Below are 18,624 nucleotides of genomic sequence, written 5' to 3'. Positions count from 1 at the left end.
AGTTATTTCATGCGTACAGTAGTTATGTTTTTTGTTTCCATAAAAACCAAAGTATAATTTGCATGGTATGTTATAAAAATATAAAGCAATATCTTTAAAAACTAAAATGCAGATTGATAAAGAAAGTTAAAGCTGGAGAAAACAAATGGCACACAGCTGAATCACTGGGATTTGCACCCGGTCATAAAAGGTGATAGTGCAGACTGGGGAAGAGGGACTTACCTGCCAGCACTACTGAGATGCTTCCCCGCTGCTACAATTCATTTGTCTAGGTGCAGGCCAATTGGTGAGACTTCTTAAGGATCTTAGCTGGGATTGTCTCACAGAGTTGGAGAAAGTCAGACAGATGGTGTTGCCTCTGAGACCAAATGAGGTGTATGGTGGCACAAAGATCTGAGTAGTGAACGAGGCAGAGGAATGTGTGTGGTGGAGCATCAAAAGAACTGTGCAAAACTAGAGCACCAGCAGCTGTGCTGCAATGTGGCCAAGGAAGGAGAATGACTGACAGTATGAGCCGAGCAACACCTGCAGAAATCCCCTCCAACCTGGGTGCAAGTGCAAACGCATCCAGTTAACTCTTCAAGTGCAGATGGGCACTTGATTCACAAAGATCTGTGAAAATTAGGCAAGTGAATAAAAAAAAAAAAAAAACACCTGAAAAATGTACAGGACTGGAAGCAAAACTGAGCCAGACACACACAGCAGGAGGTGTGGTTCAAAGAACAGGGCACCTCCACAATCTTCACAGCACTTCTCTTCTGGCAAAAACAACAGGCAGTAGCAACAAGTAAGCACTTTGAGCGAGTTGATTTAGCCAGCAGCTTTAATCTGTGCTGAAATAGAAATATAACTTTTAGAACTAAACAAGCCAAGGTCTTCAGCATTAATCAGACCTTGATGCATCACTCCCTCTGCCTCTCACTCTCTCAATATAGGCAATAAACCCTATTTCTGTATATTCTGGGCAACGAAGCATGAAATGTTGAAGGTTCTTCCATTAGATTAAAGCGCATGGAAACCTGTGTTCTCCATTATCACAAGAAATGTTTGCCACTAAATGGCAACTGCTTCACATACCGTTGTGAAGCTCATAAATAGTATTGATTAAAAACTAAATATAAAATATGGTACAAAACAAAACAAAACAAGAAAAACTGTGAATATGTATGATGTTGCCATCTTAAGCTGGTGCTATCTGGAATTTCTTTAGACATTCCTGATTTACCTTTCCATTGTTAAATATTACAGAGTGGAACTTGTTTTTTGTAAGATTGCCTTATAAAGGACAGATGATAACAATGTGCTGCTGCAACTTCAGACAGTTCTGTTATCACAGAGTTAATCAACACCACACACAAAATTCAAATAAATTTACAGTATATATATATATATATATATATACACACATATATATATATATATATATATATATATATATATATATATATATATATATATATATATATATATATATATATAGTATGAACTGTAAAAATCAAATCTGCAATCCCAACTAAACCCACAAACACTATCAAAGCAAATTATGACAACTGAATTAGTCATTATCAAAGTACACAATTCAGCAAACAGTGATGCAGAATACATTAACACTTTAGAAAATTTTTTTACAAGAACAGACTGCCAAGTCCAACAAAGCTTGCCAATCCTGTCTACCGAACTTCTCCAAAATATTATTATATTTTGTAGGTTAGATACCAAAACTGTACATAGTGTATGTACTCCATGTATGCCTTCACCAGGTCAGGTCAGGTTGGGTAGCATGCAGTGGTACAGCCCATTGCTGCACCCACCACATGATGGAACAGCTCGGGTTCCTGATTGGCAAACCTCCAGTGATACACGCAGTCTAGTCCCAGCCTCCGGAAATGACCCTCTATCTGCCCCTGCCAGGTGTTACGTGGGCATCCGCTTGGCCTGGTCCAGCCACTCGGGTCCTCAACAATGAGGATCCTGTGAGCTGGATCACCCTCAGGGAATCGTGCCACATGGCCATCGTGCCGTAACTGACACTTCCTCACAATGCAGGTAATGTGCCTCATTCGGGACTAAATTAGCAACTGCTCATTCGGCAGAAAGTCAAACCAGCGGTACCCAAGGATTCTCCAAAGAAACACGTCGTCTACGTCTCAGGTCACAGGATAGTGTCCATGTCTCACAACCATAAAGCAAGATAGGAAGCACCAGGTCTCTAAAGACTTGGACCTTCGTCCTTTTGCATAGATATTGAGAGTGCCACACACACCTTTCCAGCGACCTCACGACCCCCCCATGCTCTCCCAACCGTCTACTGACTTCATAGGAACAGTTACCAGAGACATGACCGTCACTGCCAAGGTAAGTAAACCTCTCAATGAGGTTGACTCTCTCTCTCTCTGCAGACAAACACACTGCTGATGGCCGGGCCTAAGAATTCATTAAAGGCTTGGATCTTGGTTTTTATCCAGGACACTCGCAAGCCCAGACACTCAGACTCCTCGCTCAGTCTTCCGAGAGCCCCAATAGGAGCCTCCATCGACTCCACAAAGATCACAGCATCATCAGCAAAGTCAAGATCAGTGAATCTTTCTTTGGTAAATGATGCCCCACAGCTACTGGAGCCCACAACCTTGCTCAACACCCAGTCCACGCAAGCAATGAACAGAGTAGGAGCAAAAACACACCACTGACAAACCCCAGAATGAGCTGGGAAAAAGGCAGATGTTCTGCCTCCACTCACAGTACCAATGTACAGGCCAGACCTGATATTCAGCAACCTTGAGGGATACCATGAAGCCTAAGGATGTGGCTTCACTATGGTATTATAAAGCTTAAACATAACCTCCTTTGACTTGTACTACACATAACGTGCTGTATAATCTAACATCCTATCAGCTTTCTTAATAGATCCATACACTGGATTGCACTGTGAATTCATATCTCATATTTCTATGTCCTATATGTAATACCGTATACTATCTTACATTAAATGTATCCTGCCACAAGTCTGTCCAAGCCAATATGCCGCTCAATTCCTTCTGCAATGATTTGACTAATTCTGCAGTAGAAGATCCTCCATTAGACCTAGTTTGGTAAGATGTTCAAGCATGGAACAAACAAATAAAACACAATAACACACCTCAAACCAAGTTTATTGTTGTAAGAAAGGAAGGGATGGATTGTATATTATGTAGACGAGCAGACACAGAACCAAGCAAAGATCATCAGGTACATTACAAAAGTGAAACAGGCTCAACAAAGGCCAATCCAATTATACAGCAAAATAAAAATAGAAGAAATATATAGTGCTATGTAGAAAATTAAGAAACTTTAAAAAAATATATAAATGAAAGTACAAATGCAAAATAAAAGCATACTCTTCTCAAAGTTTAATACTCTAAGAAAGCTTTCTAGTGTCTCTTGAATTTAACTTGTTTTCTTTTTTATATCTGGGAATTTGTTTTATAGAAATTAAGGTTGCAGACTAACCCAGTTATAATACAGGTATATCAAAAACCTATTTCAAGCTATTTTAAATGACAATACATTTTTCCTCTTTATTGTGTCTTGCCTATGCTGATTTTCAAACATATCATCTGCACCAGCATTTATTTTTTCTGTAAGCCATGCACTGAGATTATCTATACAGATGTCACCCATCAAGATGTTGCTCTTAGAACTCAAGCATTATGATTTCATATTTCTTTATGGCTGGCATTGCAATACAGGATTCAATGTTGAAAAGCATGTTCAATAATAACTGCATTCGCTTTATGTTGTTGACTCTGAGAGTGTTAAAATACGATTAGGTATCACAGGAGGTGACTGATTATACATCAGTCCTTCACAACTTTTTTCACAGTTCCAGACATCACATTCTGCAGCCAATACTACAGTTTTGCTTCAGGCTGGTACCCAGGGAGCAAGGAGCTTACCAGAATAGGCACATAATCTCTGTCTTCTTTTTTTTTCCACTCTGTCAAAGTACGATAAACACAAAACACTGAACAGGTATCTTTGTTTGTTCTAAAGTTGTATAACTTTCCTCCCTTTGTACAGTGAAAAATATTGGGCATATTGGCTCAGCTTCCATGTTTAGCGCTCACTTGCTGTTATTATCTGCAAATGCAAGACCACACCCATCCAATTCTAGACTTGATATGATCAAAAAAATCAAACTATTTTTAATTACCAGGACTATCGTGTCCACTTCTAATAACCAGAGTAACAAGACAGACACAGCAGCACTTGAAGCTGTGCATCATGGGACTTAAGGACATGTCCTACTCTGACAGACTCAGAGAAGTAAGCCTGTTTAGTCTCCAGCAGAGAAGACTGTGCGGGAATCTAATGCAGGCATTTAAAATCCTCAAAGGCATTGATAAAGTATATCCAGCAACATTCTTTCAGATTAAGGGTGAATCACGCACTCTAGGAAATCAGTGGAAATTAAAGGGAAGTGCATTTAAAACTGAAGCCAGGAATAACTTCATTATGCAAAGAGTTGTAGGACTCTGGAACAAACTACTGAGATATGCAGAAACCTTAACAACCTTTAAGAAACATCTGGATCTGGAGATATAGGGACATCTTAGCTATTAGCTAAACAAACAGGCGTGAGGGAGTGAATGGTTTCCTGTTGTTTGTCTAATTTCTTATACCAAGATACATAAAGTTGTTGATTACTATGACTGGAGTAGGTGGGGATGTGGAACTACTGTACATAACTGGTGGGAACAGACACCCTCACTAGCATTTTCTGAAAATTATGTAATAAATTACTTTAGAAAATGATAAGAAAACACATGCAGTGTGATGCTGCCTAGAGAATGCTTTGTTATCCATCGATCTTTAATCAAAATTAAATTTAAAGACATATTACACATTTTACAGGAGATTACAGACAGGACAGACTGATCAATTTTATAAATATTTTATTTAACAAAACATTGAATGGAATATTGCTGCAAATGCAAGTATATTATGAGTATTATGGAGAACAACAAGAAAGAATTTAAATGTAGCATCATAGCTCACCTAGTTAGCTCATCTGCCTCCAGCCAAGAAGCAGGCAACCCAGACCCAGAATTCCAAATTCACCCCTGTGCCACCTCCAACTCTGCCCTTTCTGGTTCCCCCCTGCTTGCTTTGCTTGCTCGTGTTGTGAAGAGAGGGGCTGAACGCACGCCAAGGACATGCGCTTGCTCCTCCGAAACCCCCTCTGCTTATATATACACACACACACACACACACCTTATAACTCAGAGACTAGCCAGAATTTTTCTGAGGAATTCCATCCTTCACTATTTACCAGTTTTGACAAGTCTGTGTTTCAAAAACATTGAAAAAAATACAAAATAACTGAAGCCTCAGTCATGAAAATGAACCTCTCTGCAGAAAGTATTTCAACGCATACTGTAACTTAACAGTTTCAGTCCAGATAGTAAGATGACACACTAACTGGGTGATGACTCCATTACCATAGTGAAAATAAACAAGCTTCACAGACTGTAGATAGATGGAACTACTTTTCTGATGTAAATATAATATACGGTCATTAGCCTTTTAACAAACTAAAATTGTCAACTTAAAAGAAAATGTGTCGGATGGTTAAATGAAAAAAAAAAAACCTGCATTGGTTTTCTTTCCAATTACTCCTAAAATACCATAAAATGTTCTTTAGATAGACTAGAACTTCAAAATAAAAATATGCATAACAGAATATGAACCCTAGAAAATAAATTAACATTTCTATGCAAAAGATGAAAATGTAAGTTAATATAATTTTCATAAAAAAAAAAAATTCTCTAAAGATTGTTTACATACTTGAACATTGTCCTGTGACTGCAGTACAAGCTTAATTGTCCCCATTTTGTGTAGCCTGATGACCCATCTTCTAGAAATGGTACGACATTGTAAAATCTCATCCTCTCTCACATTTATACTTCAATGACTAAAGTGAAGTATGCTGATGAAAGAGGCTCATCTAATAAAAATAAAATTAAGGCAATCAGCGGTGTACTTATCTAATTAGTACTAGCAGATAAATCTGTTAACAACGGAGTGTGTAAATGCCTATTTTATTTTTAAAAGGTTTACAAACGAAGAATCACTTGATAATCTTTTTATTTATTTAGCTTTTAAATATTACAATTTTTTATTGTGTGTACTTGTATTGAAGGATAATAAATATGCAATAAAAATATGAAAAGGGAAACTAAATACTCCAAAGAAGGAAAGAGATAAAAAGCATCAAACGGCACTTTATTTCACCTACCTAGGTTGGTGAGTGTCAGCTCTAAACTGAGTTAACTTTCTTCCCAACTGGATAGCTGCTTTCAAAATACGGTACATGGAATACTTGCCCAAGCCAATTAAAAACAGAAGTTCAACTTTGTTATAGCCTATGGCCAAAGCGGCCATACAGCAGAATAAGTTTCGTCTGCCTGCTGTGTTCACAGACTAGTGGTCCTGGTTTTCAAAGGAACAGAGAGAAAGATAACAAACAAACATACATACATCAGTCAAAGACCAAAACGAACCTTCATTGAGGAGGTCACACAGTAATTAAAAATGAATCTGTTAAAACCAAATAAGCAGCAGACATTGAAACATACAGATATTGATCTTTAAAATGGAAATAAAAAAAAAAGTGCAAGTATTGAATATTTTTAAAACTTTATTTTCAGCTTCCCATTTCAGTTCAAACATCATTATCATACTACAGTGCAGTATTACATAATGATGTTTTAAATTAAATATATCAAAATCGTATTATTTGTGGTTGCACTACCTTGAGCAAAATCACCATGGCATGTTTCTTTAAATAGCTTTCTCAGATGACATTGCTGTGTGGTCGCTGCTGAGCTCATCTCATCATGCTACAAAAATACTACAAGCAGATATGCAATCTACGGATGAAGCTCTACACAAAGACACATTTGGACCCACAGGAGAGGATCAAAAGAATGCTGCATAAACAGTCTTTTAAGACATGCAAGGCTAGCCCCTTTTAGTACTCTAAAAATATAAAATGACCATGAGAGAAGGCACCAGCACTTTCCCACACTCCCATATGGTCAGCGCTCTCTGTGTGGTCTGGTTTCTTTAAAGGTTGCTGGCATTTATAAAGTGCCGGAGACCAATTTGTCCACGTAAACAAGAAGCATAAAACAGAGGCCTCATGAATGTAGTATAAAGTTTCAGTATGGATCATTATTGTAAGTGAATCTCGGGCTGGCTACATGCTTATCTTCGGTCCTGGCACATCAATTATACCTTCTTTTTTTCTATAAGATAATGTTAATAATATCCATCTTGGATAAAGTCTGAAAATGATTACAGAAAAATTCTTCTAGCTTTTACAAGTCTGCAACAGGGGCCCCTTAAACAGCAGGATTCCCACGTCCTAACACTAATCCAAACATAAACTACAGTTATGTGTCCATATCCCAAGGGGAATTTCATCACCATATGCTACTAAACTTGGGATTTTACTGCTCCTCTATTTAATTGGTTATATGATATTAAAATATTCCTAAAAAAAAAAAGAAAAAACTGTTTAAAATGTGCACCAACCACTTCAGGATATTCTGTGTGCTTGTGTGTTTTTATCATTACAGTCTAATTCACTTTGTTGTTTCATTGCTCTATTTATTGAAGCAAACTAATCACATCTGATCAAGAAAACAACATTTTCAAGCCTGTCTAATTCAATTAAGGGTCACTTAGCCGGAGACAATTCCAGCAGTGCTGGGTGCTGGTCCATCGCATGGCTCATACACACATATACACACAAATGACCAATTCTGAATAGAAAATCAAGCTAACACACTCATCTTGACTGATGTGGAGGAAACCCCAGACAGACAAAAGGAGGAGCGTACATGCAACAGCCTGCTTCAACTTTAAGCCGTCATTTTAGAAAAGAATGGACTGTTGACGCAATGGTGCCAACACGCACTTGGGATTCTGTAAGGTAGAAGAGTGATTCAAAATTAAAGAAAGTCAAAAATGAAATTGGCAAGGAAAACCATTTGAACCTTTTCAATTGTTGACATGTTTTAACTGTCAAATAAAACGTGCAGTAATTCTACTCTGCTTTGTCAGTATTGATCTATAGATCCTGGCTGATTAATGATTTTTGCTCACATTTAAAATTAAATTCTGATTATGCATCCTGCCAAACATAACCCTACCTGTACAAGCAAACATCCATTGCTGTCTGTAATTCAATTTAGATATCAAAAGCACAAATAGTTATGACATGCAAACAAAATGAATGCAGGATTTGATTCAGGCATTTAAAGCAATGCATCCCTATAGGGCTAATTCTTAATTTGCATCTTATTAAGAGATCATCCTCTCTCCGGCGGAACAGAAAACAGGAGGCTAGGACAGTAATCTCAGATTTAATTCAAAGTTATTTTTGAATTACTTTGCACAATCATCAGTCTCCAGTATTTTCTCAAAATGAATGTTCAATTCTTTCTGCATATTCTCCCTTTGTTTGCATACATCTCTCAAAGCACCCTTGTCAGCTCCCACTTTCCCAGAGGCAAGCTTGTCAGGTTAATGGGTGAACCTAAAGTGACCTGCTCTAAGCAGCAATGGCTATGCGCCTAATGCACGTTGCTGCCCTGTAAAGGAAAAAAAGTGCAATATGAAAACTGAGTGATGGATGAAAAAGGCTGAAACCAACAGTGGTTTTAGTAAGAGTTTTAATGACCAGTCAGAAAAGAAGAGCACACTGGAAGCAATAAACAGGACACAGACCACAGGAGATAACTGCTTTTAACATCAAACCACTATTTTTTAGTTTTACTCAGCTTACCGATTTCCAAGCTAGCAATCACTCTTAATGCCTTCACCAATACAGAAGCTCCACATGCTTCAGGGAGTTGTGAATACCAAAAACGTTAAATTGGTGACGTGAACCCTTGGAAATGAATGAAAATAAATCAGATTGTACACATTGTTAATTGAGTCCAATTCTGAAAGGGTTAAACCCATGCTTGCTTTGAAACTATACACACATTACACCTTTGGGAATTTCACTTTTATAGTCTGCCTTGGTGGAGGAGAACACTAGCTTAAAGTTGAAAGGATATGATATAATCCAAGATTACTGTGTTAGTGTGCTGTACTGCCACACAAAGCAAATATTTTCATAATGAAATAGAAAGCATTTCCAGCGGGCAGCACCAGTCAAACACATCAGCTGGAACTCGCTCAAGGTTTTAATAAAGAATTAGACAAAAAAAATTTATAGTATCATGCAGATAACATTTTACAACTTCCATATAAAAGGTTACTACTTCAAGCTACACTGAGTTCAAACTGCAAACCTTAAAATATATGTCTAGCACATTTACTTATTTAATATGGCTATCAGAATGAAGACATCACATATAATAAAATGTACAGTTATAAAGTAAGTGAATTAAGAGCACAGAGTATTCCATCAAGTCTGCAGAAGGAACCCCAGGTTTTAATTTGCTAATTTAAAATTAGCGCCAATTGTGAATCAATGCAGATTATAATTGAAAAGTGAAGGAATGTTAGTCATTTCAAACGACGAATGAGATTAAATGACCTTTTACATCCGGAAACTAAAGTAGCAAGACATTGAGGGTTGAAGGTTTTCATTTTTAAAAAGGGAACGGTGGCTTTTGGTATTCTAAACAAGAGCCAAGTGCCAGCTATTGGACATCTCCGTGATCACTCTGACAAGTTTAACAGCCCGCCAGGCTATGCAGGTAAAGGCATGCAACACTACATGAAAATTAATCCTTGGAACAACTCACAACATTACAGCAGGCAGGAAAGCTTTATCAAAAGGATGAAATTCACACTGGGAATTCTTCTGTATCTAGAAAACAAAGGATCACCAGAGACCCCCAGAAATCACAAAATAAATACATGTTCTTCATTGGATCAGAAAACCTCTAGGATCATTAGAAATCAATGACATGGCTCATTACATAAAAAATATATATATATATATAAATATTAAAAAACAATTCAGTTTTATGCACTGTATAAGTATCTCAACTCTATAACTATCTACTTTATCAGCTAATCATAACTTCACAGTTTGCAAAGTTCAGTACAAACAGTTCATTAAGTCAAATTCATATCTTCATATCAATGACAACTATTCTATGATAAAGTTCAGTGACACACAATAAGAAATAAAGACCAAGCTGAAGTCCGACATGTTTTAAAATCCTGGAACTGGAGGTGTGGGTAAAAGCTTTGAAGTATCTGGTCTTGAAGCAAATTCAATTATTTATCGAATCAATGAGAATTCTCAAAGAAAGAACACTGTAGCCGAGTTGTAGATGGTGGTTGTTTAGCTTTTCATGTGTTCTGTGGAAGTTCCAGTAACTCAGTTTCGAATATAAACTTTTGTTATGCTACAAAAGGCTAAAAATGATGTACACTTCTATTATTTTAACTGTTTGACTGTAGCATTTTTCACTGATCTCTATTAAATGCTAAAAAATCTTTTTTATACTCTGCCTGCCCTTTGTTTTATAGTTGTACTTGATGCTAAGTTATCCCTTTTGTTAATAATACAGAACACAGAAGTGGACATGATGGGCTCGGTGTCAGACGTTCATCATATGCCCTTGTTTTATTGTTGTCTTATTTTAATTCCTTACTTTGTCTTTTATTTTTCTTCATTATGTAAAGCACTTTGAGCTACTTTTTTGTATGAAAATGTGCTATATAAATAAATGTTGTTGTTGTTATAGTGCACTGGAATTTCTGCATACAGACCAGGAAGCCTGTTGGCCTATGGGAGATGAAACTTTGCTTTTCTAGTCTACAATACCACTTATTTATTCATGTTTGGAAACATTAAAAATCTGACTTGCATTTCAAAAATCTACATATATGTATTTTTCAATGTACAGTACACAAATTGTGGCATTTTTATGTTCAACACTGTATTTTTCTTGCACGTAATTTTGAATGTGTTTCAGCCATACTATATTTGTAATATTTTAAACAGCAAACTTGGCAAGTAAATACACATTTGTTTTTCAAATACTAAAAGAAATTATGTTCGGGATGCACAGTGGTAAGCTGATTGGCAATTCTGTCTCCCAGCTCAGGAAGAATTGGTTCAAATCCAGAGCCACTCACTAGCTATTTGAAGAAGGCATGTTCTCTCCACGTCTGTGTGAGATTAACAGACCTCTGGTAATCCAGTTCTCCTGCCATATAACAAAGATGTGCAGGTTAGGCTGTGTGGCAACGCTAAACTAGCTTGGCAAGAGTGGGCCTGGGTGTGCCCTACACTGGACCTTTGTGCTCAGTGCTGTCTGAATAGACGCTGGACCTCACAGCCATGGTCAGATTTAAGCAGGTTTGCAGAAAAGGGTAGATGGATGAATTAACTATTTTGCAAAGTTTGGGTTTGTTTCCTGCCTTGCGCCCTGTGTTGGCTGGGATTGGCTCCAGCAGACCCCCCGTGACCCTGTAGTTAGGATATAGCGGGTCGGATAATGGATGGATGGATGATGGTAAACTGCTGTGAATAGTGTTACCAAAAAAAAATAAAATGTTTTGAATATTATACCAGCATCTACTGTACTTAATCAGCAAATGTCTAAATGCACTGGATTTGCCATAAACATACAATTAATTAAAAAAAAAAGCCAAGGAGTTTTACAATTACTATTAATATTTTTTAAACAACTAGAACGCAAGCCAGGCACATTAAGTGACTTCCTCAGGTTGCACAGTAAATGAACAGCCTTGTAGTCAACAACTCCGCACTTTAGTGGCTAAGCCAGTCTGTCTGCTAGGGCTCTGTGTGTGTGTGTGTGTGTTCAAGTTTCTTCAGCTTGTCTATAATGGCAATTTTTCAGGCTAGCGTTATCACCTTGAAAGAAGCTTTTTCCACTTGACTGCTAACTAGTAATGTACTATAGGTTGCTGACATTGCAGCAACACAAATAAAGCAGAAATAAACTGGGTGACTGAGCCTTTGTCGCCCCAAGATCTAAAAATAATAATCGAGGGGAAGTAACAGGCAGCAACCAGTGTAGTGTGAGGCAGGAAATGATTCTTTGTCAAGTGTTATTTTCTGTATCTGATCATGTTTTCACCTTTAGGTTTAAAATCTGAAATCAATTCACTTAAAAAAATGTATCTTTTCACCATTAAGAGTACACCTGCCTGTACTGCATTAAAGCACTATTTTACCTTTGGTGTGCTTTGAAATTAAGATACTGAACTGTTAGATTTTTGTTTTAGAGCACAGGGAGATTAATCAACTCACTCGCAGTCGCACTGAGAGTCACATCAAGAACTAAACTCTGGGACTAAAGACCAATGTCTTACCCACTATGCCACACTGCCTTCATGTACTGTAGATGCACTGAAATAGTATGAAAATAATCGACACCCGCATCAGCTCACCAGGCCTGGGAGAGGAAGAAAAGTTGACCAGAACACGACTTCATAAACAATGCCTTTAATGCGTCACTTTCACACACATGGACAATCCCATCCATCCACCCACTTAAATCCCACAAGCCCAGAACATTCCCCTAAAAATAAGGGCGTTTTTTTTTTTTTGTTTTTTTTTTTCTTTTAACACGTTAATACCAACAGCTTGAACAAGCAGGCTCCTTCCTGGAAGACCAAAGGATATAAGAAGTCTGCTTCTATTGTTTCTTAATGAAAATGTCATTCCCAGCTTTTAGTTTTCCTGCTTTCCCAATACTACATTCCAAAGCTGTACAAAGTGCAACTGTCTTGGATTGCAAAGATGGAAGACGTGGTTGTTTGAGCATTTATATAACAAGGATAGAAGCAACCGAGATTGACCTTTGACATCTGTTCCAAACTTAAAAGCCCACATGGCATTGAAACCCACAAGAGTGCTTAGGTAAGAAGAAAACATCATTCAGTGCAACTCAGCGTCTCTGGAACTGTTTTTGAGCTCACCTTTTAATAGCAAAAGTGCTTGTGAATATTTGTTTTTACACAAATAACAATTGTATTTAAGTTGACATGCATGTAGTAAATGAATTTACATTTTAGACATCATTTCATGACAGACTAAACACAAGCCTATTGACAGAATCTTCAAATGCCAACATTTTTGTCAAACTCAAAGGGATGTCTGAAAAGTGATCTGCTTGTTATTGTAATTCTCCTTTCTTGATGCACCTATTGAATACCTAAAAAAAAAAACTTAAAATATCTCCTCAAAGAGACATCATTTGTTTTTAAGAGGCTGTATTTATCCCCTGGATTAAAAAAATGTCATTTAATATTATTAAAACTACTCATCGGCTGAATCAGTCGGTCTTAATAAGACGTTGAGCTTAGACAGAGTGAGAAGTTCCTCTCAATCAAGGTAGGCTCAGAAATTCTTTCAACCACTTACTGAACTTTCCAAAATCAATTTTTGGGTCAAAGGGAAGTTGAGCCTATCATGGCAGCAAGAGGCATGACCATTACAAAGTAGACTTGTCCTGCTCTTGTAATTAGGTTGGAAAATTATAGCACCCCAAGAAAAACCCATAAGGGAAAAATGCAAACTTTACATATAACACGTTCCCTGAAACTGTGAGGTAGTAATGTTAACACGCTGCAGCGCTAGCCAATGCACCACCATATCGCCCGTGACTTTCAAGAAATCTTTGGTTTCATAGCGTTAGATTAAAGAAATGCAATGTGAAAATAACATATGCAGTGTTTGAAGAAAGAAACAACATTAAATGGACACAGAGAACTGCAAGAACAATTTAATTAACTCCAGACTTTGAACACATCAGAGAAAGACACATTCTAAGCTAAAACAGCTCTCAGCCGCTCTGTTGTACTCATAATTGGGTACTTTGTGATGCTTTGCCTGGAAAAGAAAAAAAGAAAAATCTGAAATTCTTTATGGCATCGTCCTTCGGAGGTCCTGAACTTTCTGTGGTCATAAAAGAGGCATCCTTTGTAAAGAATTGGGAGTATTTGGACGTCCTGGCTAAATTGTTCACCATGGCCTGGTCATTCTGGCCTACTTGTCATCATCTGCCCATTATTGGCTAACAATCTCTCCTACTCCTGTACCACTTACGAGCTAATGTGTGGGGAGTGTACTGGCACAAAATGGCTGTCGTTGCATCATTCAGGTGAATGGTACACACTGGTGGTGGGTAAAGAGGCTCCACTTTCAGTAGTAAGAAAAGCACCATATATATGTAAAGAAGTCTTTTTCTTCTTATTATTAGTAAACTTGCGTCTAAGATGGTACCATTTCAAGATGCAACATCCCCTCCTTGCATGAACTGTTTCCTGCCTCACTTCATTTTGCAAATACCAAAAGTTGAACATCATGCTGGGCTTTGTTTGCAGGACATAACACATCAATGGCTGTACGCATGCAGTCATCTTTAAGGAATGGACACTCCAATGATGACTGGCTAGTTGGAAACTTAAGACTTAAAAATCCCAAAAAGATTAGCATTAATATATTTGCAATTCCAATTTGATTTACTTCCAGTGCCCCTGGGATTTACTCTGCCCACCCACAACTTAAACTAAGCAGGTTTAAGAACATTATGTTATTGTAAATGGAAAAATCAAAAGTAAAGTTTTTCAGGAGAATATGATATTTGGTTGGAATGAATAAACCAGGGATATAGGACCTCAAGTTTTTAACCCACTAACTTTCTCTAAACGTAAAAGGCGTCATTTTAATGTTGCCTGATCAAGTGTCATGTAAGTATAACACATCCTTCAAGGTTAAGAACTGCTGGCACTTGTAGACATAAAAATGAAAAATCACCTGCGCTGTACAGGACATCAACTGGTATTTCTGTGCTCTTTAAAAGGCTGAAGGTTAACACATCACATCACACATCCCAAAGGTCGGGGTCCTTATATTATGACCCAAGAAAACCAGGAGTAGGCTCCATTACCAACCAAGAAAAAAACAACACTTTTCAAAATTATGAAATATTTTTGTGCCCCGAAAAATGAGTCGATGTATCAGTTTTGCTTGATTTAAATATATTTCAAATGCACCACTTTGGATGGCAACACTAATTACCCTCCTTGCCAAAACAGCCCTTTCTTTAACAGCCTAATAATTAATATGTTCTCCAAGACACTTGTTAAAGTCACATAAAATCACTCAAATAGCAAAGCAATTCACACATGCAGTAAACCACTGAGAGAAAACAAGATAAAGAGAAAACTTAAAAGTGTCGTCTGAAAACTTGTTTGCCATTTGAAAAATATGATCATACCATTTTACATTTAACAACTTCTTGTAAACTTTATATGGCATTACACACAAGATAAAAAAGTGTTGCCAAATTTAGCATTAACAATTGTTGTCATTTTCAGAATTTGCAAGAACGTGGAAGGTCAGTGCTCCAGGAATACGCATTAGGTCGATTAGTAATGTCTACACCAACCTAAACCCCCCCCATCACTACCACCACCAGTGCCCACTCAACCCAAGCACTTGCTCGCGCCCACCTGGGTGGTGACTAACAAAATGCCTTAACCGGCTAGGTGATAATACACAAATACGATAATATTTATCAAAAGTTGGCACTCTAGAATGCAAAGCATGATTGTGTTCGTCGGCTATAATTTCATTGTCTGTCAATAAAGAAACCCGAATAGCTGTCGCAAATCTGGATCTACCCATTAAAAATACAACACTCAAATGGATTTGCCAAGAATTTTCACAAAACAGGGCCAAACGGGGAGGGAGGGAGCGTCAAAGCACAACGAAACGGTCAATAAAGCTGCCGACCGCACTCGGAGTACTAGAGCAACTGCAGATGTGCTCTTTCCACTAGCCAATGTAAAATGAATGGTGTGCATCTGTACCTTTTGACTCTGATGATCTGGTCCCTCATGGGCTTGATGTCCTGGAAGCTCTGTTGATTCACCAGACTGTAAACCAGGATGAACCCTTGTCCGTTCTTGATGTAGAGATCGCGCATGGAGGCGAACTGCTCGGTACCCGCAGTGTCCAGAATCTCCAGCACGGAGGGCGACGAGTCCACCTCGATCTCCTTGCGGTAGAAGTCCTCGATCGTGGGGTCGTATTTCTCAATGAAGGTGCCAGTGACGAACTGCACAGTCAAGGCGGATTTTCCAACCCCGCCGCTGCCCAGCACTACCACTTTATATTCACGCATCGTTCCGAAAAAAAGCAAAAATAGTATTAAGCACACATCAAGAAAGGTAAAAAAATAAAATAAAATAAAAGGAAAAAGGAAACTCGGGGGGTGGGGAGTGAGGGAGATTCTTCAGCCTGCACTCTTAAAAATTAAAAATATGTCTTTGCAATGTAGAATCAATTAAGAAGGCAACGGTGGCATGTTTGTTTTTACTAATAAGCACCCTCGGCCCATTTCCACGAAACGGTGCAGCTAATTATAATCGGCAAAAAATAGCATTGTCCCACAGCAGCCCACCATAGTGGCATACATCACCAACCCTGTAACCAGATAACTGTAGGTTTGTCGAATCCGCTTAGGTTGTCTGGGAACTGCACAGGGAATTTGAAAATGAAAACTTGCACTTCTTCATTAGCTCACACAAACCAATGTGTTATAAAAACGGAAAAAAAATAAAACTTATCAGAATCGAGCATGGTCCTGGAGAGGCGCAAAAAAGATAAACAATAAAAGGGGCTGCTCAGACGATATCTAAAAAAAACACAAAATAAAACTCCATTAAAATTAATTTAAAAAAAAACAACTTCAGTATCGGGACTCCTTCTTCATCCTCTTCATCTCTCCCTGCCACATTCTCACACCACTACACTCCCGGCAGCCATACTCTCGGGTGGAGACCCACACCACCGCGCAAGCAGCCGGACCTCCCCGGCTTCCGTACTAAGGTGAACAAGAGGACTGAGGTACCATTGATTGACGTCTATAGGGAACCAATCACAGGCTACGTTTTGGAAAAACCTCGCCTACTATCGTGCAGTTCCACGCGTCACAGCCAATAGTGAAGGGAACTAGTCAGATTTCCGTTGCCTTCTTATGGCCCGCTCTCATTCGTCGAAGTCAAGAGTGACACTGAGAACGTCACTAACCAATCGTAAGGGCCATTCGGGGACGTGTATCCAGGAGGAGAAAAAAATACGCCGGATGCTGTTGCTATGGTAAATCAGGATTTGTAGGTCTACCTTAAATACCAAAGCATGAAGGATCCAGGCCGTTCAGCCCAAGAGTGGGACACTTCTGTGCTTTCTAAGGATCATTCATAAAAGATAACATGATTACGATGCACAAAATGCGTTAGTAATAAAGCGTTTAACATATGCTTAGCTCTCTTTCATGGATACAAAATGCAGGAGTACTAACGAACAATCGCATACCTTCAAATTATCTTCAACTAACTTGACAGCAGAGTGCAAAGGAAAGGTTTTCAGTTCGCATGTAAATTGGCCAATTATCAATGTTGGTGTGGCCGAGAGAGTGAAAGTGGGCCGCCTCCAGGATTGGTTCCTGCCTTGCTTCTAATGCGGATAGGCGAGGCCCTGGTCCCCTGCGGGCCCGATAGTGTTATGTATTTGGTAGCGATCGATTTTCTAAGGAAAGCATCCACCAATCAACCACAGTTCATACCTACCTGTTCAGTAAGGGGTTGCTGGCAGCCAATGCCTAAGGTGGAAGCTAAGGATTCAAAGCAGAAACCTGTCTTGGACGTAGTGCCACCTCATTGCAGAATATGCTCACACTCACACTGAGACAGCAACATAATAAAGCGCATTACTTGTTCAAAAAAATTACTTTTGAACACTTTGAGAAATCACTACAGTTTTTTTTGTCAGGTGCCTTCTGACTCACCAGTACGATAAAACCTCCATATAGGATATGCAGTTCAACTTGTCCTGGTGTACAGCTAATGCAAGACATCAAACGTTTTGGGGTTCCCCCTTGTTTTTAGCCCTGTTGACCAGAAACCCCACCTCATCCCCGTTTTTGCCCATTTTTAGACCATACTTTGTGCAGGAAATTACACCCATTAAAGAAAGAGTAAACCAATAGATGTCCACAGTAAAAATGATCAGAAGGACTTGAAGTTGCGCATGCCTCATCATCCGACCCCAGAGGTTCACCCCCTAATAGGATACTAGGAGTCAAACTTCCTTTTTTTCCACAACACTTTGAAAAAATGGAGATTGATAATATAGACATACTGTATATTTTTGGAGTGGAGTGTAGTCTTATGCTATTTCAAAGGTTGCCAATTACAAATAGAATCCTAATTTTGATATTTGATTTTTTTACTGGTGGCCCTAGCCCGGGCGGCACAGTGGCGCAGTGGTAACGCTGCTGCCTCACAGTTAGGAGAACCGGGTTTGCTTCCTGTGTCCTCACTATGTGGAGTTTGCATGTTCTCCCCATGTCTGCTTGGGTTTCCGCCAGGTGCTCTTGTTTCCTCCCACAGTCCAAAGACATGCAGGTTAGGTGCATTGGCGATCCTAAATTGTCCCTAGTGTGTGCTTAGTGTGTGTGTGTGTGCCCTGCGGTGGGCTGGCGCCCTGCCCGGGGTTTGTTTCCTGCCTTCTGCCCTGTGTTGGCTGGAATTGACTCCAGCCTGTAGTTAGGATATAGCAGGTTGGATAAT

The 18,624-nt window shown here is 38.7% G+C and overlaps 1 protein-coding gene across 1 annotated transcript in view; it reads right to left on the bottom strand.

Moving 5' to 3' along the window:
- LOC120523802 (ras-related protein Rap-2a) overlaps positions 1-16,878 on the bottom strand; it is a 56,245-nt gene extending 39,367 nt beyond the window's left edge. Inside the window, exon 1 of the mRNA XM_039745419.1 lies at positions 15,862-16,878. Within this exon, the coding sequence (XP_039601353.1) occupies positions 15,862-16,175 (314 nt within the window). The 5' untranslated portion in view covers positions 16,176-16,878. The remainder of the gene's footprint in view (positions 1-15,861) is intronic.
- Between the last annotated feature and the right edge of the window lie 1,746 nt (positions 16,879-18,624).

This window comes from Polypterus senegalus, chromosome 2, assembly GCF_016835505.1.
Source record: "Polypterus senegalus isolate Bchr_013 chromosome 2, ASM1683550v1, whole genome shotgun sequence".
Taxonomy (NCBI): domain Eukaryota; kingdom Metazoa; phylum Chordata; class Cladistia; order Polypteriformes; family Polypteridae; genus Polypterus; species Polypterus senegalus.
Note: the sequence above shows the minus strand (reverse complement) of the source record. Positions and strands in the feature narration are given on the sequence as shown.